The 27,780-nt window shown below is 36.6% G+C and overlaps 1 protein-coding gene across 4 annotated transcripts; it reads left to right on the top strand.

The window, feature by feature from the left end:
- The first annotated feature begins 155 nt into the window (after positions 1 to 155).
- RNF138 (ring finger protein 138) lies at positions 156 to 27,780 on the top strand. Of its 4 annotated transcripts, none has more exons than XM_081148278.1 (8): positions 156 to 426; positions 1,043 to 1,218; positions 9,238 to 9,403; positions 10,566 to 10,681; positions 19,601 to 19,657; positions 20,767 to 20,875; positions 22,377 to 22,484; positions 24,202 to 26,547. In XM_081148278.1, the coding sequence occupies exons 2-8, from the start codon at positions 1,109 to 1,111 to the stop codon at positions 24,268 to 24,270; spliced, it is 735 nt and encodes a 244-aa protein (XP_081004404.1). In that variant the 5' UTR covers positions 156 to 426; positions 1,043 to 1,108; the 3' UTR covers positions 24,271 to 26,547. The 4 variants fall into 4 exon arrangements, with proteins under 4 accessions (XP_081004404.1, XP_081004405.1, XP_081004403.1 ...); XM_081148279.1 differs by having other exon boundaries at positions 214 to 432; positions 24,202 to 26,546; XM_081148277.1 differs by lacking the exon at positions 156 to 426 and having other exon boundaries at positions 997 to 1,218; positions 24,202 to 27,780.

The following is a 27,780-nucleotide window of genomic DNA, read 5'->3' as shown; positions in this document are numbered from 1 at the left end:
AGAAAAAAATTCCTGGAAAAAACCAGTATGCTTGAGAGAGCGGCTGTGAGAGTCGAGGTCGCCGCTGCAGGGAAGCGCGGTGCGGAGCGGGAGGAACGGACAGGTGGGCGCTCAGCTGTTCACGTCACAACGTGCTGAAGGCGCCACGCGCCGTTGCTATGGAGGCGGCTCCAGCCCCACTCCTCCGCCCGAGTTCGTTGCCCTCTAGTGTTGGGAGACCAGCCTGGCAGGCCGCAGGCAGCGCAATGCCACGGGAGAGCTGCTGGAGGGGGCAGTGGGATCCCGGTGCACCGTGAGCCTCGGGCTCGGCCCCGTTTCGGGTCGATGAGCAGCGCGCACGGCGCCCGCCACTCCCCTCCCGGCCTCGGCTGCGAAGGGAGCAGCGGCGGGCTGAGCCCGAGGCCGGCGCGGGAGCACCGTCACCAGGTGCGGGTAGGCGGCTCCATCAGCTGCGCCGCTGCGGGGCTCCCAAGTGAGCCACTACGCCAGAGGAATGGAGAGGAGGGGAATGGAGGGGAGGGGAGGGGAAGGGAAGGGAGGGGCGGGGCGGTGGCGGTGTTGTACTGGGTAGGGAGCCGTGGGAAAGAGTGGGTTGCAGCGGGGAGCCAGACGGCCGGGGGTTCGGGGTGGGGAAAGGAGCCGAAAAGCCGGGCAAAGGGAGACGGGGAGCGAAGTAGATACAGGGCCAGGGGCGTGGCCGAGGCCGAGTCCTAGAGGATCCGTACTCGGGCCCGAGCCGCCGCGGCTGGCGGTCGCGCTCTGCAGGCGAAGAGTGGCGGCTCCGTGCGAGCTCCAAGCCCTGCTAGAAGTGAAAGTGAAACCAATCGCTGGTTTCTCCACGGCGGCCGCTCGCCCCATCCCACCTTCCGGTCCTGTCCCGTCCAGTCCGGGTCGGGTCCCGGTGCGGGGAGCAGCCCCGGGGGCGGGCCCTCGCTCCCGCCCGAGGGTGTCCGCGTTCGGCTCCGCCCCGTCCGGACCCCGCCCCCTTCCTGGCGCGAGCCGCTTCCTCACAGGATTCCCCTCCCCCTCTGGGTTCGCGCAGGGAGTCGGGCCCGGGCCGCCACTGCCACCTCGGCCGCTGCCGCCGCCTTGATTCCCCACCCCCGCCATGGCCGAGGACCTCTCCGCGGCCACTTCCTACACCGAAGATGATTTCTACTGCCCCGTCTGTCAGGAGGTGCTCAAAACGCCGGTGCGGACCGCGGCCTGTCAGCACGTGTGAGTAGACGCCCCCTCTTCGGCGCAATGCCGGGCGGTGGTTTAGGCCCCGCATCCCACCCTGGATGCTCCGCTGCGGCCTGACAGGAGCCGAGCTCGCTGCGGCCTGCCCGCCCCGCCCCGGCGCCGCTCTGCGCGCAGGGCTAGTTCCCGGGGCGTCAGCGCTCGGTCCGCCCGCCCCCGAGCTCGGGGCCTTCTCGCCGCGCCCGGCCCCTCAGCCTGAGCTCCGGGTCTGCAGGTATCCCACGGGGCAGTGCCGAGGCCCTTCCCTGGGTGGCGTCTTCAGGCCCCGGAGGCCAATCTCCTCTCCTCTAGGCCCGGGAGGAATGGCGAGGAACGTGGAGCCTTTTTGTTTCCTAGCAACCTGAGTGAAGGCTGGGTGTCGAGTGTCAAAACCCGCCGAGGTGCCGGCACGGGCCCGCTCGCCCGCTCCTCCGTCAGCTGCCCTGCTTTAAAGTTTTCCCTTCCCTTCTAGTATCCTAGTCCATCCTTTCCAAAGCTAAGAGCTCTTAACTTACCTCCCAGCCTTGCCTCCCAGAACACCCTTGAAAGTGTTTTGTTTCCTTTAAAATTTAGTGCATATTAGCATGATCTAGGGAGGTGTTTCTCTCATATGTTAAAGTGACAGGACTTCCGGGTATTGAAGCGATAGTTTCCCTTTGTTTTACCCTTCTGCTTATTATTTGGTTATTACTGGGGTGGAGATGAGAAAGGAAGCCTGCTGTTCGGAGGAATTAACTGAAAACAGGGCAGTAACTCTAGCGGTGAGGGAGAACAGGGGGATTAGGTGAGGTGTCATGCTGTTTGATTGGGCGTATTTATAGAAAGAACTTCCATAGACTGCTAGAGCCTCAGTAAGGGTTGTAAGGAGCCCTTCTTGTAAAGGCACTTCTGACATACCTGGCTGCTGCTCTTAGTCTCTGGGGAACTTTTTTTTTTTTTAATCTTCACTCGAGGACATTTTTTCCATTGATTTTTTTCAGAAAGAGTGGAAGGGAAGGAAGAGGGGGAGAGAAGGGGCAAGAGAGAGAAAAACTTCACTGTTTCTCACATAGATTGGTTGCCTCCCCCATGCGGGGGGACCAGGGCCCGGATGGAACCGCGACCCTTAGGTCTGACCACTGAGCCAAACCGGCCAGGGCCCCTGGGGAACTTTGTAAGTAAACATACCAATTCCCAGGCTCCATTCCAAGCCTACAAAAGAATTTCTGGCAGGTGAGGTCTGGAAACCTGTATTTCAAAAGAAAACACTCAGGCTTGAAAGTTCTTGTGTGTTTGCAAGTAGCTGAGAAGAATCAAACAAGTTTCTAAATACATTCTTTCTCTTTTTTTTCTCTCTGCAGTTTTGTAAAGAATGAGTTGAATTTTGGTTAATCAGCAATTTCATTACAATTGTTTCTTGATACCCATTCTGCTCACTCTGATCGTCAATCTTTGTACTGCCTACCTTATTCCTATTCTGTGGTGGTTGTGTGAGCCAAGAGTATGTGGCTTTTTGTGATAGAAGTTATGCCATTTATGTTTTTGTTGTTTAAGGGAGATGAATGACAGTGTGAAATTCCTTTATTATTTGGAGCAGCAAATGCAAATTGTTAGAAAAAAATATTTGGAGGTGTCTAGGGCACAATGTATGTTTTTTAGCCTTTAACCTGTCAGTATTCATTGTCATAACTTGATGCCGTTCCAGTGCTTGTGCTGGCAGTGGGTGGAAGGAAGGGAAGGAATGAAGGGCAAAGTGAGAGGAAGTAAATTTTTTCTGGACAGAATAATTTCAGTTACCCTCTGGGTCATTGACTTTATAGTTATAGAACTCATCTCTAGCTCCCCTCAAAATTCCAAGCAGTTTGCTCAAGTCTACTTACATTGTGGGACATTTAAAATCAGACTGAAATTTGGCTTGATCTCAAGGCTATGAAAAAGAGAGTGGGGATGATTGTTGAAGACCTTTCTCAGATCAACTCACTGGGCTTGGATGTGATCAGACTAGATACAGAAAGAAATATAGAGCAGATTTTGTTTAAAAGAGGAATGAACATTGCTCTAACACCCTCCTTCATCTCCTCTCTTTCCCCTGCCCTCCCCCCCCAAACCCCATAACACAGTTGTTCTAGATTCTGGCTGAACAATGAATTCAAGAAAGCACAGGGGGAAGAAGTTTTGTTTGGAAGGGATGGTGATAATGGTGGAGCGGGCCTGATTGAATGAAAGGAGTGTGGAGGGGAAATAGAATTCTGTTTTAAATAATCTAGTTTAAAATATCATTTGCTCTTCCCTTTTCACAAAAGACAAACCTGTGCCTCTAAACAAATTTATAGTTAGTTCCAAAGTCAGTTTTTGATTGATGGGTAGTGAGAGATGAAGTGATAACGGCTTTGGGGCACTGTGGCACTGTGGGTCTGTTAGAAAATAAAAAATTTTCACTCCCATTTCAACAGCAAAGTATTTGCCCACTACTGTCTATTCTAGTCAAAGAGCAAGTTCCTTATCGTTAGAATAACTACCAAAATATAAATTCCCATTTAATCCCAGTCCATTCCTTCAAACAGCAATTGTTGAATGCTTTCTTTTCTTTTTTTTTTTAAAAATATATCTTTATTGACTTCAGGGAGAGGAAAGGATAGGGAGAGAAAGATAGAAACATCAATGATGAGAGAGAGACTCATTGATCGGCTGCAGCCCACAACCGGGACATGTGCCCTGACTGGGAATTGAACCCTGATCGCCTGGATCCTAGGTCGACGCTCAACCTGAGCCATGCCCAGCTGGGCTGTTGAATGCTGTGTATGTCAGGTAGAGGGAATACAAAGTGTTCTTTCCCTGGAGACTATTAGTAGTCTAATGGAGAAGACCTACACATGAATGTGATTAATATGAAAGAGATTTAGGTAGAAAATTTTATGCGAGCATTGAGAACAGGTATTTAAATCAGCCTATGAGTATAGGGGAGATTTCCTGAATGAAATAATACTTTTAGGTCAGAATTGGTATTCAGGGTTTGTTGGGTAATACCTGGATTAGGTTTATAGCATATGCAGAGGCAAGCAGGGATTACAGAAGATGACTATATCTGGACTATAAAGTTTGGCTGAAGCCAAAGGATAAGTGTAGTGGATATAGAGCTGAGAGATATTGGCAGGAACTTACTTTGTAAGCCAGAACTTTTTCCTGAAAGCCACAGAGATGAATTCAATAACTTTTGGCAGGGGAGTAACATGGTCACATTTCAGTTTTTAAAAGTTTTATTTATTTATTTATTTATTTATTTATTTATTGTAATTTAGAGAGAGGAATGGAGAGAAAAATAGATTTCTTGTTCTACGTTTTTAAATTGATTTTAAAAAAATATATATCTTTATTGATTTCAGGAAGAGGAAGGGAGAGGGAGAGAGATAGAAACATCAATGATGAGAGAGTTATTAATCAGCTGCCTCCTCCATGCCTCTAACTGGGGATCCAGCCTGCAACCTGGGCATGTGCCCTGACCTGGAATCGTATTGCAGTGTCCTGGATCCTAGGTCAGTGTTCAACCACTGAGCTATTGATTGATTTTTTAGAGAGAGAGAAACATTGATTTGTTGTTCCACTTGTTTATGCATTCATTGGTTGATTCTTTTTAAAAAAAAATGTTTTTATTGATTTTGGAGAGAGAGGAAAGGAGTGGGAGGGAGAGAGAAACATCGATTGGCTGCCTTCTGCACTCCCTCTACTAGGGATAAGCCTACATCTCAGCATGTGCCCTGACTGGGAATTGAAAACCCCGCAACCTCTCAATGCATGGTACGACGCTCAACCAACTAAGCCACACTGACCAGGTCCATCAGTTGATTCTTGTATGTGTTCTGACTGGGGATCGAACCCACAACCTTGGCTTATTGGGACGACACTCTAACCAACTGAGCTACCTGGCCTGGGCTAGTAATTTCTCTTTAGTACAGGGTCCACCTTGTTAGTGGTGTAACTAGTTAAGAGGCCATCCATTGCTGTGTCAGAGAGAGAAATGATTAGAACCTGAATCAAGGTAATGATACTGGTACTGGAGAGAAGAAAATTTTGACATTTTAAGGATATGGTGTAAGATTTGATGAATATATGTTCTTTAGTTAGGTGTAGGTCTGGGTTACATGGAGCTAAAACTGTGAATATGGACATACCCACAGAAAGAGTGTATAAGTTGAAAGATAGCAGAGGGCCTAGGTAGAACAAAGTGCTATTTTAAAATATGGAGTGAAGAAAAGTACAGTCTGAGAAAGAATGGACAGAATAGGAAAAAATATCCTTGGGTGAGGGTGAGGATTAACAAAAAAATATTGAAATTGAGCTTGTATTCAGAGTAAATTTTAAGAAGGTACAGACTGGCATAGCATAGTACTAAGGTATTTATCTCTTTTGCTATTTTCCTTTATAATCTTCCAAGATTCTTTGAACCAAACCTCCTTTCTTTCCTTTTGTGACTAGTCAAGGAAATAAATAACTCTTGTACACTGTTAGAAGTAAGTGCCATTACAATGAAAATCATGTATAATAACAAGGCGATGCCTTGCCAGACTCTTAAAAATGGAAATCTAATCTGCTTTTAGGCATCTCTGTAAGGAGGCATCTTTTAAAATAAGCTAATATAGATCAAGTTCTGTTTTTCATTAAGCACAGATTTAAATGAGACTCCATTAACCTACCTTGGATTATCCAGTCCTTGAGTTTTCAGTTTATAGTTCTTATAATTTTAACCACTTTATTGATATCTTGTTGTTTGAGCATATATATGTTAAATAATTGTTTTTTCTACAGATCTGTTATAATTCTAAAAGCCAGGCTTATATGGGCTCTTGCTGATTTAATTATAAATGGCTGCTCTAGACCATTTTTTTTCTTTAATTTTTAAAATTATTTTTTGATTTTTTTTTTAGAGAGAGGAAGGGGAAAGAAGAAGAGAGAGAGAGATATTTCTTATTCCACTTATTTATGCATTCATTGGTTGTTTCTTGTATGTGCCCTGACCAGAGATCAAATCTGAAACCTTGGCCTATCAGGGATGACACTCTAACCAACTGAGCTACCCAGCCAGACCTCCCCCCGCAATGGGGGATTATCTTTTTTTCTTAAGGCTTTTTTTTCCTCCTTTTTCCAATTTTCACCCAGGATATGTTTATTGATTTGAAAGAGAGAGAGAAACATTAATGTGAGAGAGAAACATTGATTGGTTTCCACATGCCCCGACTGGGGATCATCAAGTCTACAACCTAGCTATGTGCCCTGACCAGGAATCAAACCCGCAACCTTTTTGGTGTATGGGACAACTCTCCAACCAACTGAGCCACGTGGCTGGGGCTTTCTTAAGATTTTTAAGACTATGACATAATTTTTAAAAAACACTATGCTGTTTAATTATGTAACAGAAAATGGATTTAATTTTAAGTCCTGAAGACCAACTTAAAATGTCTGATTTTTTTTTTTTAAGTTCTCATTATTTGGGGAATGATTTTGATTATAGACTAGGAGGATAAAAGGTGCCAGATTTTACTAAAATCAGCATGATGGATGGGAAAGTTTTACTCTCTTAACATCTGTTGATCAGCCTTTTGTTAAGAGAGGAGAATGGGTAAGAACAGAAATTCATCTAGCATTTGCTAGTTTAAAGTTGAAAGAAACTTGAATAACTTTTAAGTTTCAGAGTGTAAGTTAACTTGTACTATCCTAAAGACACAGGATCCTTTGATATGTGAAAACAATTTTAGTAATCTTGATTTATACCCTTTTCCCTCCCCCTTATACTTTGTTTTGAAATAAGCTCTGTTTAGCAGATTCAGATAGCCTAGCCAAAGAGAGATGAGAAATAAGCAGTTTTATCAATATGTGTTTGGCTCTACAGAGGAAGGAACAGTCCAGTTGCAGATAGAAGACATGAATAACTTTCCTTTGTACTTCTTATCATAGCTTATAATCAACATTTTTGGAACCAGATGAATTGACTAATGTCATTCTCATTATTTAGACTGTAAGCTCTATAAAGGTAGTACCCCAGGTCTACTTTTACTTACCCTAGTCTACTATATGCATTCAGTATCGAGTAAAGGGATGAATGGGTTTGTGTTGAGAGAGCACAGCTTATAGCTGTATCGCTTCAAGTCATTTAACTCCTTTTATCCTGTTTTCTTGTCCGTAAAACAAGGGTAGAATCATGTTACCTATTTCATAGGGTTGTTGCAAGGAACAAATGAGGTAATGTTCATGAATAATAATATTGTATGTGTGTTTTACAGTTTTCAAAATTCCTAAAAATACATAATTATTTCATTAGCTTAATAATTACAGGACCTCACACAAAAAGCTAGATTTTAAAAAAAAAATTTGACATACAACATTGGCATTTATTTTTTGCTCATAAGACTACAGATCAGCTGTGGTTTGACTGATAACAGGCTGGTTCCTCTGGGCTTGACTCCAGGCTCCAGGCTGCTTGCAGGCCTGCCCCACATGCCTGTAATTCTTTTGGAGTCGGTAAACCACCTGGGGCTTGGTCTTCCATGCTGAAGTTCAGGAAGCAAGCCCAAGTGGGAAAGCATATTTCCAGCCTTTGTTCATATTCCATTGACTGAAACAAGTCACATAGCCATGCCCAATAGCAATCTCAAGGAGAAGTGTGTTAGTTACTATTATGGTGGGAGGGGTGGCAAGTGAATCCTTGCTGAACAAAATTCTTACTAGCACACTAAGTTACATCACACAGCCTTTTCCTAATTTCTACCTTGGTGAATGTTATCCTGTGGTGTCTGGCAGTCTTAGTATATAGTTGTCCCCCTTTATCAGTGGGGGATAAATTCCAAGATTCCCAGTGGATTCTTGTAATCATGGATAGTATTGAACCGTATATACAATGTTTTTTCTTATATAGACATATCTATGATAAAGTTGAATTTATAAATTAGGCACAGTAAGAGATTAATAACAATAATATACTGTAATAAAAGTATGTGGATGACTTTGGGGCCATTAGTAAGTAAAGTAAGGGTTTCTTGAACACAAGCACTGCTGTACTAGGACAGTTGTTCTGGTAACCAAGATGGTTACTCTAATGGGTGGGGAGCATATACACAAAAAACTAGATGATGATTATAAATAGAAACGCATCTATTTCAACTTTTTTTGGTCCATATATTGAATACTGAAGGAATTGTGGCGAATGGAGAATATTGTAATTCATAATTATAAAGGTATAAAGGGAATATGACTGTGTCCCACAATCACTGTTACTTATATATCCTTCCAGTGATGTGTATATAAACAAGGTTGTAAATATTATTTTCTTGTTTTTATACGAAGAACAGTATACTGTATGCATTCTTTTATACCTTGTTATTTTCATGTTACTATGTTGGAGATCATTCTGTACAGTACATAGAGGGCCTTCTTATTGTTTCTTTATTGGCTGTAGAGTTTTCATTCGTTCATTCAGCCAGCATTGCCTTTCCATTATGTACCTTGCAGGACGTTTGGTCCTGTCCAAAACATCTATGGAGATGTCCATGCCAGTTCATTTACCTAACCCCATGTGCCACTACCAGCTAGGCTATAGAAGTAAGAAAGGTTAATAGTGGCAATACAGATAAGTTTGTGTACTGTTCTGTAGTAGACCTATTCATGTCCCGTGGAACAACATCATTGATGTACATCAATGTGAGACAAAGCCGATAATGGTGCATTCTTTCATTTTTTAAGGGGAAGGAATGGAGGTCTAGTGTGAGATCACACAGCTGCTAAATGATATATTTATTTTTCATATATTATGTTAAAAAATTGTAAAGCAGCCTTGAGTGTAGTTTCTTTCATATTCCCATCTAGTCCTGTGATTAGTCTTATACTCTGAGAAATACACATACAGTTTTTAAAATTCTGAGATTTATGTACATGTATATAGCCTAACTCGTTTAACCTAAATGCATATCTGTAACCACTTGTTTGTGTTTAATCATAGAAATGAAAAGACTTTTTTTGTAGTTAACATGTCACAAATGTTTGGTTTAGTTTTTGTAGAAAATGTTTCCTGACTGCAATGAGAGAAAGTGGAATACATTGTCCCCTCTGTCGTGGAAATGTGACTAGAAGAGAAAGAGCATGTCCTGAACGGGCCTTAGACCTTGAAAATATCATGAGGAAATTGTCTGGTAGCTGCAGATGCTGTGCAAAACAGGTATAGTAAATGTGACATAGTTCTTGGAAGTCAAGTTTCTGCTCTGAAGTTCCTTTCTGAATATTCTTGGTGGGTGTTGTTTCGAAAGGAAAGAAGTTATTTAGATTGGGAATTGGGGTGGAAATGCTAAAAAAAGCTATGGCTATAGATTATAAACTTATTGAGAATAGGGACTGAAAGAAACAATCTCCGAATTTGTCATAATTTTTATCATTTTCCCCCCCTCAAAGTAAGTATTCATTTATTATCTACTAAGTCAACTAAATGAGCAAACTGGCATTTAACTCACTTAAACCCCATTCTGGTACATGTTCAACCATTAAATAGTTTTTCTGATGGTAGGTATCATCATTGCAATTTTGCACATAGAAATGACCAAATGGATTTGTGTAGTTAAGAAACTCATTAGCTGCCCACTTTACTTGTATATTATGTGTTTTATCTAAGAAATCACAAATTATCTGGCAGAAGACTGCTTAAATTTTATGGAACAAGTGGGAAAATCAGGTATTGACAAATAACTGACATTAATTCTTCAATCTGGCTTTTATTGTTCTATCATTTGGAGAGTGAAATGGGGAAGTGTAGTTAGACTTTGAATATACCCATGTATTTATAGATTTATGCAGCCACTTTTTCAAACAGCTAATACAGTCAGTGAGTAAAACCAGTTGCTGTTTCATGCATTCATACAAGTCAGATCTGTGTTTTCATCTCCTTGAGGAAGGTCTTAACTGACAGGGCAATAAAGTAAATCTGGAAAATACACTTGAGAGATTTTTGGCTCTATATCTCACTGAGAAACTGAAAAGTATTCCAAGTATTAACTGAGTTTTTTAAAGTGCTTTCTAACTATGAGGTTTCTATGAGGCAACCTTGTAGTACTTTTATCTATTATTGGTAGTGTATGGTTTCAAGTGTAAAATTATTTGTTAATATTTTTGGCGGTGAGTTTACAGACAGATGGACTCTTCTCTATTGTTTCTGCATCTAATGGACAGAAACGGATTAAAATTAAATCATTTACTTAAAAAGAACCTCTTGTTTAAATGGGATATTTAGTTATCTGTTTTTATCTATTTTTTCCTTTTTTGGCAGTATCTCAACTCTTGTAAGTTCTATTTTAAATTAAAAGTCACATTACATTTTAATCAATTTACAGATTAAATTCTATCGCATGAGACATCATTACAAATCTTGTAAGAAGTATCAAGATGAATATGGTGTTTCTGCTATCATTCCAAACTTTCAGATCTCTCAAGATTCAGTAGGGAACAGGTAAGCAGTATTTATTCTTAAAAAGATAATTTTTATAGTTGAAATGGAAATTGTTTTGGGAACTATATGATAAGGTGTGTTTTGTTTTGTTTGTCTATGTTTTTAAAGTAAATGATAGAACTATATCATTTGTATATTCGGAAGTTTGTTTGACACATGAAAGATTTACATCTGGGAAATCAACTTTATGATATACTTAAGCCTATGCTATTTAAAAATCATTTTAGGCCCGGCTAGGCGTGGCTCAGCTGTTGAGCGTCGACCTAGGATCCAGGCGATCAGGGTTCGATTCCCGGTCAGGGCACATGCCTGGGTTGCGGGCTCAATCAATGACTCTGTCATCATTGATGTTTCTATCTCTCTCTCCTTCTCCTTTCCTCTCTCTGAAATTAATAAAGATATATTTAAAAAAAAAATCATTTTAGGAAATTGGACACTTTTTTGAATAAAAAATAGACTTGAGAGATGAAGGTTATTTTCTTTTGCAACTGAAATTATTTAAAAACTAGAAAAACATTCCTTTCAGTAATGTATTTATAAACTGGAATCTTCTTTTTTGTTTCCTAAGAAATAGAATTGTTTGAGATTTTTACTCTGATAATAAAATGTCATATAAAAGTTAGACCTGGTACTAGTAAATTCTTAGTTCTCTTTTAGTCTCACATTTTTAAAAACTAGGTTTTGGCTTGATTTGTATCTTATTGTCTCAAATTTCTTTACATTAGACATTTTATTAAATGTATTTCATATAGAAGAATGGCCCAAATGCCTGTGTGGTTTGAAAAATAGTAAGTACCTAGTTATCCACTAACCTGGGTAAAAAAATATAATATTTCTTAGCACCTTAAAATCTTTTGAACCCATGACCATCTGAATCCCATATGCCCAGAGGTAACCACTATCCTCCTTTTCCAGCCATTCCCTTTTGTTTATAGTATTACCACCGCTGCATGTATTTGTAACAATGAAGTGTTTAATATTTAAAAACTCAGTAGCAAGCACACATACAATTGCGTAAAGAAAGACAGTGTAGGCAGTATTATAGAAAGGCCCCAGGAGGCAGTATGCTAAACAGAGACTCTTAACATTTTATTTTAGTAGCAATTCATTTCATATGTTGCTAATTTTTGTAATTTAATCACTTGTACCACAGTAGGCTTTTTCCCTACTCCTCAGTCAAAACTGTTCTGGTAAAAGGCTTTAGTACTTTTCTGATTGTCTAATCTGCAAAATCCTTTTATGTTCTCATTTATTTGACTTAGTAGTGTCATTGGATGAAATTGGTCACTTCTGTCTTGTGATATTTGTTTCCTTTATCCCTTATTGCTTTCTTTATTGTTGTACTTATGTATTGAAATTACTCTAATTTGTTATTAATTCAGTAGATTATTCTTAAGTGCAGGGATGGTATTCGTGCTGCTTAACATTGTATCTCCAGCTCTTAGCAGAGTTCCTAATACATGTGATTTGTGCAATCACTGCTATTAAATGACCAGATTTTCTTTTTTTTAAATACATCTTTATTGATTTTAGAGAGAGGAAAAGAGAGGGAGAGACAGATAAAAACATCAATGATGAGAGAGTCATTGATCGAGCCCGCAACCCGGGCATGTGCCCTGACCAGGAATCGAACCCCGGTTGCCTGGATCCCAGGTCGACGCTCAACCACTGAGCCACGCCCGGCCAGGCATGACCAGATTTTCTTCTCAGGAGATATGTGTTCTTCCTTTTTACTCCTCAAATTGAATTGGTCATAGGTGCTGTTGATCCCTAATAGTAGTATTCCTCATCTATTCTTTTCCTTTCTATTGTTACTTCCTTAGCTCATGCCCTCCTCTAATATGTCGTATGTACTCTTGCTAAAGTGATATTTTAGAAGTGCAGTTCTGATCTCTTTCTCCCTGTCCTTGTACCTTTCTCCCTATACCTTGTAATGATTTCCCATGACCCCATAATAGTGTTTCTCATCCAAGATCCCATGGTTCACTAAGGGCTTTAAACTACCTAAACTGCTAAATTTTTGTTTATACACATTTTTTTCTGTACAGAAATGTCAAGATTTTCAAGGGATTCCATGATTTAAATCCAAAAACTGGCTTATAAGACAAAATTTCTTATTCTAAAGTCCTTTCTGATCTGGCACTTGCATTTCTTTTTAGCCTTTATCTTTCTTGGCTTCCCATCATTGCATCATTTGCCTTAGCCATGTTGAGTTATTTGCATTATACCCTTGCCACCCTTGAGAAGCAATATAATTTAGTGGTTAAAAATGAAGGGTTTGGTCCTGGCCCATGTGGCTCAGTTGGTTGGAGTGTGGTCCTGTACACTGAAAGGTTGCGGGTTCGATTCCCAGTCAGGATGCCTACAGGGAAGCAACCAATTGATGTTTCTCTCTCTCTTTCTGTCTCTCTCTCTTTCGCTCTCATTCCTCCCTTCCCGTCTCTCTAAAAAAAATCAATAAACATATACCGAGGTGAGGATTTAAAAAAAAAGAAAAAGACAACTTTGGAGCCAGACTGCCTAGGTCCCAGGCTCTGTCACTAATGGTATAAATTTGGCAAGAAATTGTACCTCAGTTTTCTCATCTGTTTAAAAAAAGTGGGTGGTGGTGAAGACACTGTTAGCACCTCATTGGGTTAGGAGTCAATAAATAGGTTAATACAGGTAAAGCATATTGAATAGTACCTTCTTTGGTAAATGTTAGTTTTTAATCATCATCACTATCATCATAATTACTCTCTTACCTACATACTTTTTACCAGTAGTGCTCCCTTTCCCTACCACCTCAGCCCATGCTTTGCCAGCTGGTAGACTTTTTCTTCTTTTGAAGATTTAGACCAAATGTTAGGTACTCTGTGAAATCTTTCCTGGCCTCTAGAATTTCTTCCTCTTCATAGAACTGTTCTTATGCTCCAGCTAGACCCTCTAATACTTTATATTATTTATATTTATTTTTATATTATATTTATGCTTTTTTTTTTTTAAATCTGGAAGGGGGTTATTCATATTTATATCCTATGCAAATTCTAATTGCAATTGAAAAATGGAGTTTGTATTTGAATTTTTTGTAAGGAAATTGGTGAATGAAGGAAAAGAAGGTTTTTTTGTTTTTGTTTTTAAATGGTAGGGGCCCTGGCTGGGCATCTCAGTTGATTAGAGCATCATCCCCATGCACCAAGGTTTTGGATTCCATTCCCTAGGCTCAGGGCACATACAAGAATCAAAAACAAATGCATAAATAAGTGGAACAACAAATCAGTGTTTCTCTTTCTCTCTCTCTCTCTCTCTCTCCCCCCTACCCCCCCCCTTCCTCTCTCTCTAAAAATCAACCAATAAAGTTTTTTTAAAAAGGTAGGAAATATAAGATATGAAGCCAGCCAGTATATAGTGTGGATCTTGTGAGGTAGTTTGAGGAAAATTTAGTAAAGGAACTGTTTTCACAGAGTAGGGTACCAGATACACTATGTGAGAAGGTTCTGGGAAATCACAAAGAATAGTTATGTATTCTGAGCCTACTGAAAACTGGAAAGGAGGAAGTAGATACCAGAACTTGGAGAAAGAAAGCTGTACGGAGAAAGCAGTTGGGGAGGGATTCAGTTAGTTAAGGCAATTTTCCTGGAAAGGATTCTGGGAAATAAGTATCTCCTAAATTTCCTCTTGTTACATATGGCTGTACTTTAAAGACCTTCAGTGTAGGCTATCGCTTGCCTTATTGTAGTTTATTCTTATTAAAGCTTTCTTTCGGGGCTTTTCTGTGATATTCTGGTTTAAGCTAGGTGTGGTGGCAGAATGGACAAGATGTATATATTCAGGAAATTCTCTATGAAGATTATTTCTAACAGCTACACTTTTGGTAAACTTTATTTTGGAGAGTTTAAAGTTTCTACTCTTTGTTGTTAAGTAACTGGAAAGCAGATATATTTTATATTATTGATTAAGAGCAGGTCCATAAGCTGTAGTTAATAGTTGAGCAGGGTTTGGTGGCACCTTATGAAGATTCATTACTTTAATAAAGACCTCTCTGCAGCAAATTCAGAGGACCACCTCAAAATAGAGCCTGTGTTTTCTTAGAATATAGTTTTCAGTATTCTCTCATAAGTACAAATGGGTGATTTAAACTCTGGATTCTGGTTATGGAAATTCTTAAAGTGACATTTACATGTACCTATCTCAGTAGTAAAAAATTTTCAAAGTAAACCCATTGATCATTTCATTATTCAACATACATTTATTGTACCTTCTGAAATACAGGGATGGGTTAAACAGACACAATCCCCTTTTCCATATGTATATATAAGCAGTATAACTTCCAATTGGGTAATTGACAATAAACTAGCACTAGTTTCAGTCAGATCATTCAGGGTAGAACCATAACTGTAAACTAATAAATGTTGGAGGCTGTTTAATAAAATTATCACATTGGCCTGGGTAGTTTCTCATAATAATTGCATAGCAGTGCTATTTGTTTTACTAACACAATAAAATTCTGCTTTTAACATGTAAGACTGTATCTTTCTGTTTAGCCCTGAGAAGGGAAGAGGAGGATGCATGTGATCTTGAAGATGAACCAAAACACATTTCTGTTTTATCTTCCTTGGAAATTATTTGGTCTGTTTGAGGCTTTTTCTACTAATTTCGGTTTTTTGTAAACATTAGTAACTGGATATCAGTAAGCTCATGCAGTTTAGTCCAAATACAGTTCTTCACAAAGACTGAAAGAATGAAAGTAGCAAGCAGTCATACATTGTTCCTAAGATATTTCTCTCCAAGGTGTTGAGCATTTTAAGTGGCTAAATAATTATTAAGGAATCTGGTCAAGTATTAGATAAAATGCCCTTTCTGATTTATTGGCGTTCTTTATAGATTCTAGATAATAATTCTTTATTCCCTGCATTGCAAATATATTTTTTTAATCAAAATTGAAATGTTTTTTGCTCTTTTGTAAAACATATATATATATAGAACTTGAGATTTTTCTTCATATTCTAAAAAGACTGGAAATGAGATACTCTAGTATTTTGAAAACTTTGCTTTAGGGAATATCACAATTTAACTTAGCATAAAGTGACATAGTCATACATACTTTTTTTTTGTTATAGTAAGGATACTTAACATGAGATATCTACCCAGATTTTTAAGTGTACAATATGGTATAATCTATAGGCATAATGTTGTACAGCAAATCTCTGGAACCTATTTTGCACATGTTGATTACCAACTCATTTCCCTTTCCCCTAGCCTCTATCAACCATCATTCTATTCTTTGCTTCTAAGAGTTTGACTATTTAATTATTTATTTATTTATTTTTGTTAATCCTCACCCTAGGATAGTTTTTTTCCGTTGACTTTTAGAGAGATTGGGATGAAGGGAGGGAGGGAGGGAGGGAGGGAGAGAGAGAGAAACATCTATGTGAGAGAGACACATCGATTAGTTGCTTCCCACACACACCCCAAGCAGGGCCGGGGGATGAAACCTGCAACCCAGGTATATGCCCTTGACTAGGAATCAAACTCGAGACCCTATGGTCTGAGGTCTGATGCTCTAACCATAGAGCTACACTGGCCAAGGTGAGTTTGACTATTTTAGATACCTCATATAAGTGCAGTCATGCAGTATTTGTCCTGTGACTGACTTTGACTTAGTGTAATATCCCCAAGGTTCATTCATGTTGTCACATTGCAGGGTTTCTTTTTCTTTTAAGGCTGAAAAATAGTATTCAATTGTATTTATATACCACATTTTCTTTATCCATTCACAAGGTTGTTTTCAAATCTTGGCTATTGTGCTGCAACTCTTCAGGGCCCTGATTTCAGTCCTTTTGGATAAATACCCAGAAGTGGGATTGCTAGATCAAAGGGTAGTTCTTTTTTTATTTTTTGAGGAACCTTGCTACTATTTCCTGTAGCAACTGCACTATTTTGCATTCCTACCAACAGTGTCCAAGAGTTCCAATTTCTTCACATCCTCACAAACATTTGTCTTTTTTTTGGGTTATATAATAGCTATCATAACAGGTATGAGGTGATAATCTTATTGTGGTTTTGATTTACATTTCCCTGATAATTAGTGACATTGAACATCTTTACATATACCTTGTGGGCTATTTGTATGTCATCTTTGGAGAAATTCATTTTTAGCCCTTTTAAAAATTAGGTTATTAATTTCTTTGCTATTGAGTTGTAGGAGTTCCTTATGTATTTTGGATATTAACCCTGTATTAGATACATGGTTTGGAAATATTTCCTCCTATTCCATATTTTGCCTTTTCACTTTATTGTTTCCTTTGCTGTGCAAAGTCTTTTTAGTTTGAGGCAGTCCCACTTGTCTGTTTTTAATTGCTAATATGGTGTCAGTAATAGATTTTTTGTTGAACCCATTCATGCATTTCTGGAGTAAATGAGTAGGCTACCAGTAGTAGCCCAGGCATGATACAGGATGATAAGGAATGATATAATGACAGTAATAATGGAAAATAGAGAATTGTAATATGAGATGGAAGAGAGAAAGTATTTAAAAGGACATTAATTTTGATATTAAAATGCTTTATATCAGAATATTTTTTTCTTTATTTTTATATGTTTTTATTGATTTTAGAGAGAGAGGAAGGAGAGAGGGAGAGAGAAAAACTGCAGTGTGAGAATCACTAATTGGTTTGCCTCCTGCATGCACCCTGAGCTAGGGACTGAACCCGAAAACTGGGTATGTGCCCTGACTTGGAATTGAACTAGTGACCTTTTGGTGCACAGGATGACCTTGTCAGTAAAATATTTGAGCATGTATGTCTAGAATATGTGTTTATATAAAAATTGTGACTGTATTTTACAGTAATAATACTTTATGTATATTATAAAACATGTAAAATTTAAGTGAAGTAAAGATGAAAAAGTTATTTAAAAATAAATTTTGCTTTATTTAATGGTATAAAATATTTTTATTCTTAAAGTTTTGTTAATACTTTTACTGAAAACAGTATTGTTTACTATGCTAGTTTCTAAAATTTTAAAAAATCTTAATGTAACAGTAATCCAGAGATTTTTGATTTTTAGAGGGACAGGGTGGGGGGAGAGGGAGAGGGGAGAGAGAAACATCGATTGGTTGCCTCTCACGCATGCCCTGACCAGGGATCAAACCCGCAACCTTTTTGATATACAAGACAATGCTCCCACTAACTGAGCCACCTGACCAGGGCCACAGATTTGGATCTAAGTTCATTTTACTTTGATACTTGGTTTTGATGATTGTTATGGCTGAAAAAGATACCTGCTACAAAAAAATGTTGATCCAAATGTAAGAAGTGTGTCATGGGTTGAGATTACCAAAATTTCATTCTCATGTTGTAGGTGTTTCTACAGACCAATCGGAAGTTGTTATATTTTTAAAGGACATTTTAAAACCCAGTGATTATATTTGGATAATTTAAAAACTGAGTAGAAAAATGTTACCAAGTTTAAATACATAGATGTGAGATTTTAAAAAATAGGTGACATACACTGTTTTGGGTAACAAAATTTTAATGTCTTTTAATAAATGCATTTTCCATAGTTTGAATTTGTTTTAAAAAGTAGTTTTTAGTCTCCATATTGTTAAAATGCTATCTTTACCTATATGTGGCAGATATTAATCTGCCAGAAAGGTGCAGAATAGTGGTTTAATAGTCTCTTTGGGTATGGGAGTGGGATATAGAACTGGCATAGACTGTGTGTGGAGAGATAACATTGTTATCTTCATAAAGGGAACCGTTACTGCAAGGGTATCTTTGCGCTAAATACACCTTGTTATATGTAGCTTTATTATGAAAAACAAACTAAAAAAAGGAAATTCAAAAAGAAAAGAACATCTCTTAGGGAGATTGGTCCAGGACCCCCCTTGGATACCACAATCTGAGGATGCTCAGATCCCTTATATAAAATAGCGGAGTGTTTGCATATAACCTATAGTATTTGCATATAGGCTAGAGAAGGCTTTGCCTATACATCACTTTACTCACATGGATTAAGCATAGTGTTTGATGTGTGGCAAATTCCAGTTTTGCTTTTTGGAACTTGCTGAGATTTTTCTTTTTCTGACTATTTTTAATCCATGGTTGGTTGAATCTATGGATGCAACATCCTTGAATATGGAGGACTGGCTGTGCTGCTTGTCTTTGTGTAAAAGAAAAATGAATAATCAGTTTTTAAGTTTAATAACTCCTTTAAACCTGTGTGGTACAGTTATTTTTGTTCACTAGTTATCTCATGTCTATTTTAACATTGCTGCTATTGAAAGGTCTTGTTTTTATAAAATTGACCACATTGATGAAATTCTGTAGTGTCTCTGTTTGGAATACCCACTCCTCTCTTAGGATTTCTCTAATATTGCAAATGACACATGTCTCTTGCATGGGGTCTGAATGAGGATGTCAAGTTGTTTTATGTATTAAATGTTGGAACACCTAGTTTCTTTTTGGAAAATGAACATTCAAATATTGTCTTAAACCTACTCTACTTTGGAGGCCACAACCTTAAACCATATCCTACTTACAAATCAAAAAGTTCATGAATTTTTGAGTCTACCCCAGCATTCAAATACTTACTAGCCTGGGTAGAGTTAGAGGTATTCTTAATTTTAAAGTCTAAAGGACCTGGGGAAATGTTACCATACTGTAGATTTAAGGTAATTCTGCAAAATTCTACATTCTCTATACTTTTGTAACTGCATAAATTAATTTTGAAGGACATAAATAAGGATGCAGTAAGAAGTCTTATCAGAATTTATTTGAAAAATAATTAATGCCATGCTTTTTGTTGTTCAGAATGATTTGAAGTTCAGGCCTTTAAAACAAATTTGGACTAGTCTTCTTCATTAGCAGTTCAAGTTAATGAATCTATAATGTGCTTTATTACTTGAGGTATTAACTTTACCCTCCCATGCTTTTTAAGTAATAGGAGTGAAACATCCACATCTGATAACATAGAAACTTATCAAGAGAATACAAGGTAAGCTTTTGAAAATCCTGCTACTTTATTAAATAATATCTGTTACCTTATAAAAATAGATTTTAAATTAAAAATATTTTTATTCAGTTAAATCACCAGACATAATGCTAGAACTGAGTAGTTTAGAAATAAATGATGCAATTGCTGCTTTTACAGATCACATTAAATTAGAAGAGTTTTTAGCTATCCTCTTTCACTGTGGTTAGGTTTCTTCCATGCATAATTTAGGTAGAGTTGTCAATATTGAACTGTCCCTTGCTGAAATTCAGAGGTATTAAAACCCAGTGAAGCATGATCCTCAAAATGTTTTGAAATACTGATTATTCTGGTGATCAGAGCTTTTTCTTTTTTTACTTTTTCTTAGCAATTTTGTATGTTAGATTCTCAAAGACTGTAATAGATGAAAGATAAATATTTTTTAAAATTTTATTTTTGTTTAAAATATTACATATGTCCTCTTTTCTCCCCAATGACCCGTTCCACCTTGTCCCATCCCCCTCCCCAGTCCCTCTCCCCACCATTGTCCGTGTCCTTGGGTTGTACATATATGCATGTAATTTCTTTGGTTACTCTCTCCCCCTCTACCCACCTCCCCGCCTCCATCCCTCTGACATTCGTCAGTCTGATCTATGCTTCCATATCATTGAGTCTATTCTGTTCAATAGATGAAAGATATTGATGAAAGTCTTTTCAAAATTAAGTTCCTATATAGGGGGTTTCCAAACTGGGACACGGTCACAAGATATTTAAAAATTTCAAGGTACATATAGTGACATCTGTTGGCCTCATACGAATGACTAAATTAAGTTGTTTGCACTTAACTACTTAACCTTAATACATGGAACAACTAGGTTTGTTTTTGTTTTGGCCTAGAGGCACCATGAAAAAATTTACTGAGACATTAATGATACTGTAAACTGAGATTGGGAACATCTGTTGTAGATTATTTACTGAAAACTTTTTTTTCAAAATTAAAGAATCTTTGAATAGTCTAATATAATTTTTTAAAAACGAAACTTACAGTCATTGGTTAAAAAACAGGAGAGCATTATTTGTTTTGTGATTTGTGATTTCAAATTAAGTATACTTCTTTTAAAATTGTTTTATAGTTCTGGGCATCCCACCTTTAAGTGTCCCTTGTGTCAAGAATCAAATTTTACCAGACAGCGTTTACTGGATCACTGTAACAGTAATCACCTATTTCAGATAGTTCCTGTGGTAAGTACATATGTTTAAGACAGTCTTCTGCTTAAAGTATGCTGTTCCATTTATTTCACTTCATGTATACAACAGGGAAGGTAGTTTTAAATTTGGAAGAGTCATTATCAGTAAGGTAGATTTTTGTCAACAGTAGATGAAAGATTTGAAACAAAATGAGATTTCAGTAACTTACTTATAAAATGGAGATGCTTGTTGTGAGGGTAATGTAGAAGAATAATCTAGAGAACAGTGAAATAGTGAGAGATGAACTGGGGGTTTATTACGGAGGAAAGGCAAGATGTAGCTCTGTTAGGGCTTCTCACTTCCTGGTCTATATAGGATGCAGTCAGCTCGATCTGGCCAAGTGGATCTGCTATAGGTGAAAACTATAAATAAGAATAAATCAGTAAGTATTTTAAATTTGTGTCCTTGCAGAATGTAGTATATGAATTCATACAGCAAGGAAGGAAAGGAATCGTACTTTGTTTTTGATGCATATGTATCTTTCTGACACCATTTTGAGGGTAAGAAAGTGGTGAGACATTTTTATGAATGAAGGAGATAGTACAGAGTGCAGGATTCCAACATTGTGTTAATGATCCTACAACTCCTCATTTGGAACATGAGTTTTACAGGTAAGTGATTTCAGTTGTGGGTGAAACAGGAGAAACTGAGCTAGAAGAGATACTTCCCTTTCAGCTGTACATTTTGATATATAAGTATTTTCTTCATAAATAAGAATAGAAGGAAATGTTATAAGTAAAATGAGGATAGATATTTCTAGGCAGTTTTAGTGGATGTACTAGGAAAAAAATTGTGAAAGAATATGCCTCATTAACTACTGAGGGATGTCCATAAACTCCCTCATAGCACTAAGGAAGACATAGCAGAGTCAGTTACTGTTAAATAAACAAATACAGTGCCAAAGCTATCTCTAGGAAAAACTTTGTATTTAAGAGATTTTGTTTTATATTGCATTAATAAATTTTTATTTGTTTCTATGTTATGTTGAATATAGCATAGACTTTGGCTAAAGTCCAATTACTAAAGTTCTTTTTTATTTCATTTCAGTATGTCATCCATTCATTTTTTAAAGATGTACTTCATTTAAAATCTTAAGGATACAATTTAAAAGTTTACTTATACATTCATTTTACTTATAAATGAAATAAAGCTTAAAATAATTATATCACAGTTATTGTGTGGCTCAAATGAGATTACATACTGGTTAATGATAACTATCATTACAATTGGTATTGTTAAAGGCTGGATGTGGTGTTTCTCTTGAAACACTTGTGTAATTGGAAATTTAAGTAACAGTGTATAAGATCCTCCTTTTATTGTGTTAATATAATTTATTTAAGGTAATTTTCTAGACAAATGATCTAGTGATAGAATTTGGCTCTTCAAAATGCTTTTCATGTAGGTGTTTTGGTTATATAAGCCTGTGTTTTAACACCTTCAATAATTATAATGTTTTATTTCCATTGTTTTTTATTTAAAACATTGTTTCTCATAGACATGTCCTATTTGTGTATCTCTTCCTTGGGGAGATCCTAGCCAGATTACTAGAAATTTCGTTAGTCATCTAAATCAAAGACATCAGTTTGACTATGGAGAATTTGTGGTAAGTGAATTCTTGAAGATTAAGAAAATACTGTTTAAGTATTCAAATTAAATTAACTTTTTCAATCTAAACTTGAGTTTTCAGGCAAGCTGTTGTATCATATTGGATGTTACAGAGCAAGTTCTATTGTTTTTAAAATAATATAGGTGAATTTTGTTTTGTGGAAATGGAAAAAGTTTAATATACTGTCCACCTCCTGCACTAGAGAGATCATTAATAGAGGAAGAGCAAACCTTCAGATCAACAAAATACATGAAACTATATAAGGGAAAACTGTAATTGCTAGAGAAGTAAAATTGTTACAACAGATAAAGGAGGATGTATATATTTTTCATATAGTAAGTTGCTTCTTAAATCCATTATAGTAGATCTATCTAGCATGCAAGACACATTTTTAAAAATGAGGGGGCTTAATTATCAAGTAAAGCCAGGTTGAATGGTAGATTTTTGGCCTTAGTTGACTGCTTTTACAGGGTAAGTGAGGAAAGTTTCATAATGTAAAAATGGATCCCCAAATGTGTCATAATTAAAAAAAAATTAGATGTGGCTTTTGTTTTATTTATTGTGAGATTGCATTTTATTCACTTTATAGAATTAAAACTTTAAAATCTAATTTAAAATTAATTCTGATAAAGAATAGCTGCTACTGTACTTGTTTTCAGGTTTAGGTAAACACAGGCATGTGCAGTTCTGACAATGGCATGAACAGAATTTACATTATTCTCTGTTCCAAGGTTGAAATTATATTATTATTATTTTTAAATTGATTTTGAGAGAGAGAGGAAGGGAGAGACAAACATCGACGTGAGAGAGAAACATTGATTGGTTGCCTCCTGTTCACACCCAACTAGGGATCAAACCTACACCCTTTTGGTGTACAGGGCAACATGCCTACCAACTGAGCCACACCAGCCAGGGCAAAATTACAGTTATTCTTGATACATGCTTATTTTGTGGAATTTGCATTTTTAATCATACTATTTCAAAATAACAATTCAAATATATGTAAAATTCAGGTGTACTTTCACAATTTTAGCATTTTTATGAAGTAATTGTAGATTATTCTTAAATTCTCATTGTAAGAAAGGTTACTGTGTATTTGGAAAAACAAAAATATATTTGGTAAACTGTTTTGATCTAATTGGCAGATTGTTTTACCTTGCCACAGAAAAATATGTAATTTTCATTATTTGAGATTGTCAAGTGGAAGCCTATTCTAAAGCAAACCCATAGGACATAATTGATAGCAAGTAGAATTTTTAAACTTAAGTAGTAGTAGTATAACTAAGATTGAGTGAGCTATAGTTTTTAGCTTTATGTGATGGTTAAGAAACTGTTATTTAACTGTCGATTCAATAAATGATTATTTAAGATGAATTTACCTTCAGACATTGTTATTTTCTAGAGATCGCACAAAATTTATGATTGTAGATTACTTTTAACTATACTTTGAATTAATGACTTATCATAAGGTACTTTTAACTCTCAACATTCATTCTCTGCTGATCCTCTCTGCTTACCAATTATTCTTAAATAATTATAATTAAACTTATTTTTTAATTAAAGTTTATGTATTTAAATCTTATATTTCAAAGGATATGTGTTGTAACAAACTGTTTCAACTGTAGTGTGTGTGTCAAGATGTGTAATATATTGGGCAAAGTATTGAATAGTAGAATATGTTTTTCTATTGATATGTTAATGTTGTTATTTTTAGAATCTTCAGCTAGATGAGGAAACCCAGTATCAAACTGCTGTGGAAGAATCTTTTCAAGTAAACATCTGAAGGCTGTAGACATCTGTGCATCTTTGTACCTGCAAGTGCCATCTTTAAGGAGAAAACTACAAGCAGTCAGCATTTCAATAACTTGATGTGTGTATTAATAAAAGTAATTCAGTCTATTGTTTTAGTTTTTAAATTGAAAAATAAAGGTGGGCTATCTAAAAATTTCATTCTCTTGGTAAGTTAAAAAATGAATGTTAGGACATTATCTTTAAAAGCATTAAAAGGATTATATTTCATTAATGTAATGGCGAAAGGGAATTCTTTCTGTACTTTATCATTTTTATATTACATTCTTGAATTTTTCCTTATGTTGCTTTTGTAGTTTGGTGCGGTTTCTCCCATTGATGTTATTGTACACAAGTAACACACAGTAGCAAATGCTGAAAGATGTGATTGATATAAAACTAACAAATCTGAGCCAGTTATCAGAGTTGCAGAACGGAGGAGACTTGAAGTGCTAAGTGAAACAATCCAAAGGAAAAATTTTTAATACAGATTCTAGCTGAAGAATTCAACTATAAGAACATGATATTTATATAACATTTAGTATTTTCGAAGACTAGTGAGATTTCTTTAATAATTTTAACTGTTTAAAAAGTGAAAGGTCAATGTAAAGATACTTCCTTTTTTGATATTAGAAGGAACTATCAAGAGAAAAATTTATTTCTTTGGCGAGCAGTTGCTAATTTCAAATCTTGTTTGTTTGGCTGACTAATTTATAAGCCTAAAGTATATTAAGTTGAATTACAGCTCTTTGGATTCAGAATTTTCAATAGCCAGATTTCTCATTAGCTAAGATGAAACTTTTATTAGAAACTTTCAGTTGGTGACTCAGTTGTATGTTCTACGTATATATTTAAGTGAGAAGTTTGGTTTCATCTCAGTTGAGAAATTTAAGCAAAGCTAAAGATGTATATGTATAATACACACACACATATGCATGCAGTTTATCAGGTTATATACAGAATTTCTATTGAGATTTTAAAAATAGATAAAGCAATATGGGATTTAAGTGTTTACCTGATTTGATCAACATTTTGTATATCACCACATTTTTAAAAAGTCACAGTCAAATGCTAAGTGATCTAGTTGGCTGCTGTTACACCTTAAAAATTGAGTTTATACACACACTCAGTTATCTGTTTATATGGTGCTCATTTGTTCTCAGATAACTCATAACTATGAAGCAGTGAGACACATTTTACCAGCCATTCTGTTTCACTACTTTTTAGTCAGACGGTTTGCTTGTTCTTAGTATTCGTTAATGAGAATCATAAAGTAACTTGTACTAGAAGGCCCAAATCACAGAATAAAAGATGAAGAGTGGATTAGCTGACATTCCATACTAATATACATTGTTTATGCTTTCTTTAAAATAAAACTAAAAGAACATAAAATCTCAGAAGTAGTTGCTGCTAATATATACATATATTGTATAAAATGGTATATTTTGGTTTTGTTAAAACCCTTGTTGACTTTTCTACAGTGAACCTTTTTTTAACTTGGTTTAATAAAAATGTTAATTTTGGAAGTGGAGTTTTGTAAAAACGTTTTTCAGTCAAACAGTAATGACTTTATGGGTAGTAATAACAGTCACCAAAAAGCCATACATCTTAATGAACTAATGCCTTTGTTCTGTCATTCAAAAGAGTGATGTTTACTATGTGCTTGAACATTTTCTCTGCAGTTACATGAGTGTAATTGTAAGAATAGCTGTTTAACTCTTTAAAAAGAGACTTGATGATAGGTTTTTCCAACTTGAAGCAATAACTTTAGTACTTACTTTCAAAGTTTAATACTTCCCAGTATGTCAAGTTAAACCATTTTGGGATGTGAATTTCTTCAAAGGAGAATTGTAGTAGAGATCAACTTGATGAAATTGTGTTTTGAAGTTTTATGGATTAGTTCAATACCATTAATAGCCTTGTTTGTCTTTCATACAAGCTTTTCATAAAGAAAATATTGATTTTATTTGCTGTTTTCTGCGAACTCCTCAGTATGGAAATGTTTATTTAAAATCTCCCCTCTTGTCAGTGGATTAGGAATAGGGATAGGCATTACAGATTACAGTTTAATTTGTGAGAAAGTCCTTCTTTTTAAGATGCTTGTAACTGAGTCAGGATAAAGGAAGGAAACTGTATTGATACTCCGATACCTAAATTTCACAATACCACTTAGGAAAGCGATTTTCCTCAACAAATTACAGTTTATGTTGTTAAACAGAGTTTTATTTGAGATGTATTGCTTTATTTTTCAATTAAAAGTGGTTTTCTCCTACTTGTGTGTCTAATTAAAATTTTGTCTAGAGGCAAATATGATAGAACATTTAATTCTCAGCTCACTCTGGAAGACATGTAGGAGATAACCTATTATTTTGCACTTAAAAAGTGACTAGGAGAAAGCTACCACATGCTGATGCTATATGTTGGATTTAACTTTATAAACCTATTTTATCTTTATTTCAAATGTTAACTTGTAAAGCTATTTTATCAAGTATTCATGCAGCAAGATTTTCAAGCCCCGTTAGCAACCAGGCAGAAAGAGATATGTAACTGGTTAATAAATACTTTTATATAGAGAAATTCCCCTTAAGTAAGATATCAGGGCTATAAGAATATATTGCCAAATATAAATTCATATACGTGTTGGGCCACTCAGTAAGTATGATCTTTAGTGAATCAACTTGTATTGAAACCCTTTAGGGCTGCTATTCAAAGAATAAACCCTTTGTGGAGGTGGTGACATTTTAGCCTTTGTAGAACAGGTGTGACCCAGAAAACATGTAAATACATGTAGTATAAAACTCAGAAGTATGAACTATTCCATGATACAATTTAGTATGCAATGTAATTTTCTTATTGTGCAGTAGAATTTGAAAAAAGACAAGTAATGGGAATGAATTACATGAAGAGGTTAAAAGACTAGTGGGACCTCAAGAAAATGGGTGTTAGAGTCTGCATCCCTCAACTCCAACAGCAAATTGTTCAGTCCTGGGGCCAAGAGAGATGACAGTTGCTGTACTCCTTTCCTGAAATGAGGAAGATAAATATGTATTCCATTATGTACCTGATGGAAAAACTTGCATTAAACTGTGCCATACAATTAACTATGTAATAGAAATTTTTAAAAGACTATAATGGTGAAGGAGATACTGTTGCAGAATTTAAGATGAGCAGGGCAGGGGAGCAAATAGGGAGGAGACTGATAGAAGACTTAGGACCATTCTATGGAGGTCATGGAGAAGAAGAAAGCACTCAAGACGTGAGGGAGGAAATTTCATGTTTGTCTAAATGGGCAAAACAATGGTACACGACACTGAAAGTGCACCAAGTGAACAATAGCAATAGCCTTTGTAATCAGCTCAAATCAGGAAAAAACATTACTAGAATCTCATAGTCCCCTTCTTCCTACTTCCAGTCAAGTCGCCACCACCACTAACTTCTAATACCACAGATTGCCTGCTTTTATACCTTATACAAATGGAAGCACCCAATAAAAATTTTATCTGAC

The sequence above is a fragment of the Miniopterus schreibersii genome (assembly GCF_964146895.1).
Source record: "Miniopterus schreibersii genome assembly, chromosome: 10".
NCBI lineage: Eukaryota > Metazoa > Chordata > Mammalia > Chiroptera > Miniopteridae > Miniopterus > Miniopterus schreibersii.
This window is presented reverse-complemented; position numbering and strand designations above follow the sequence as displayed.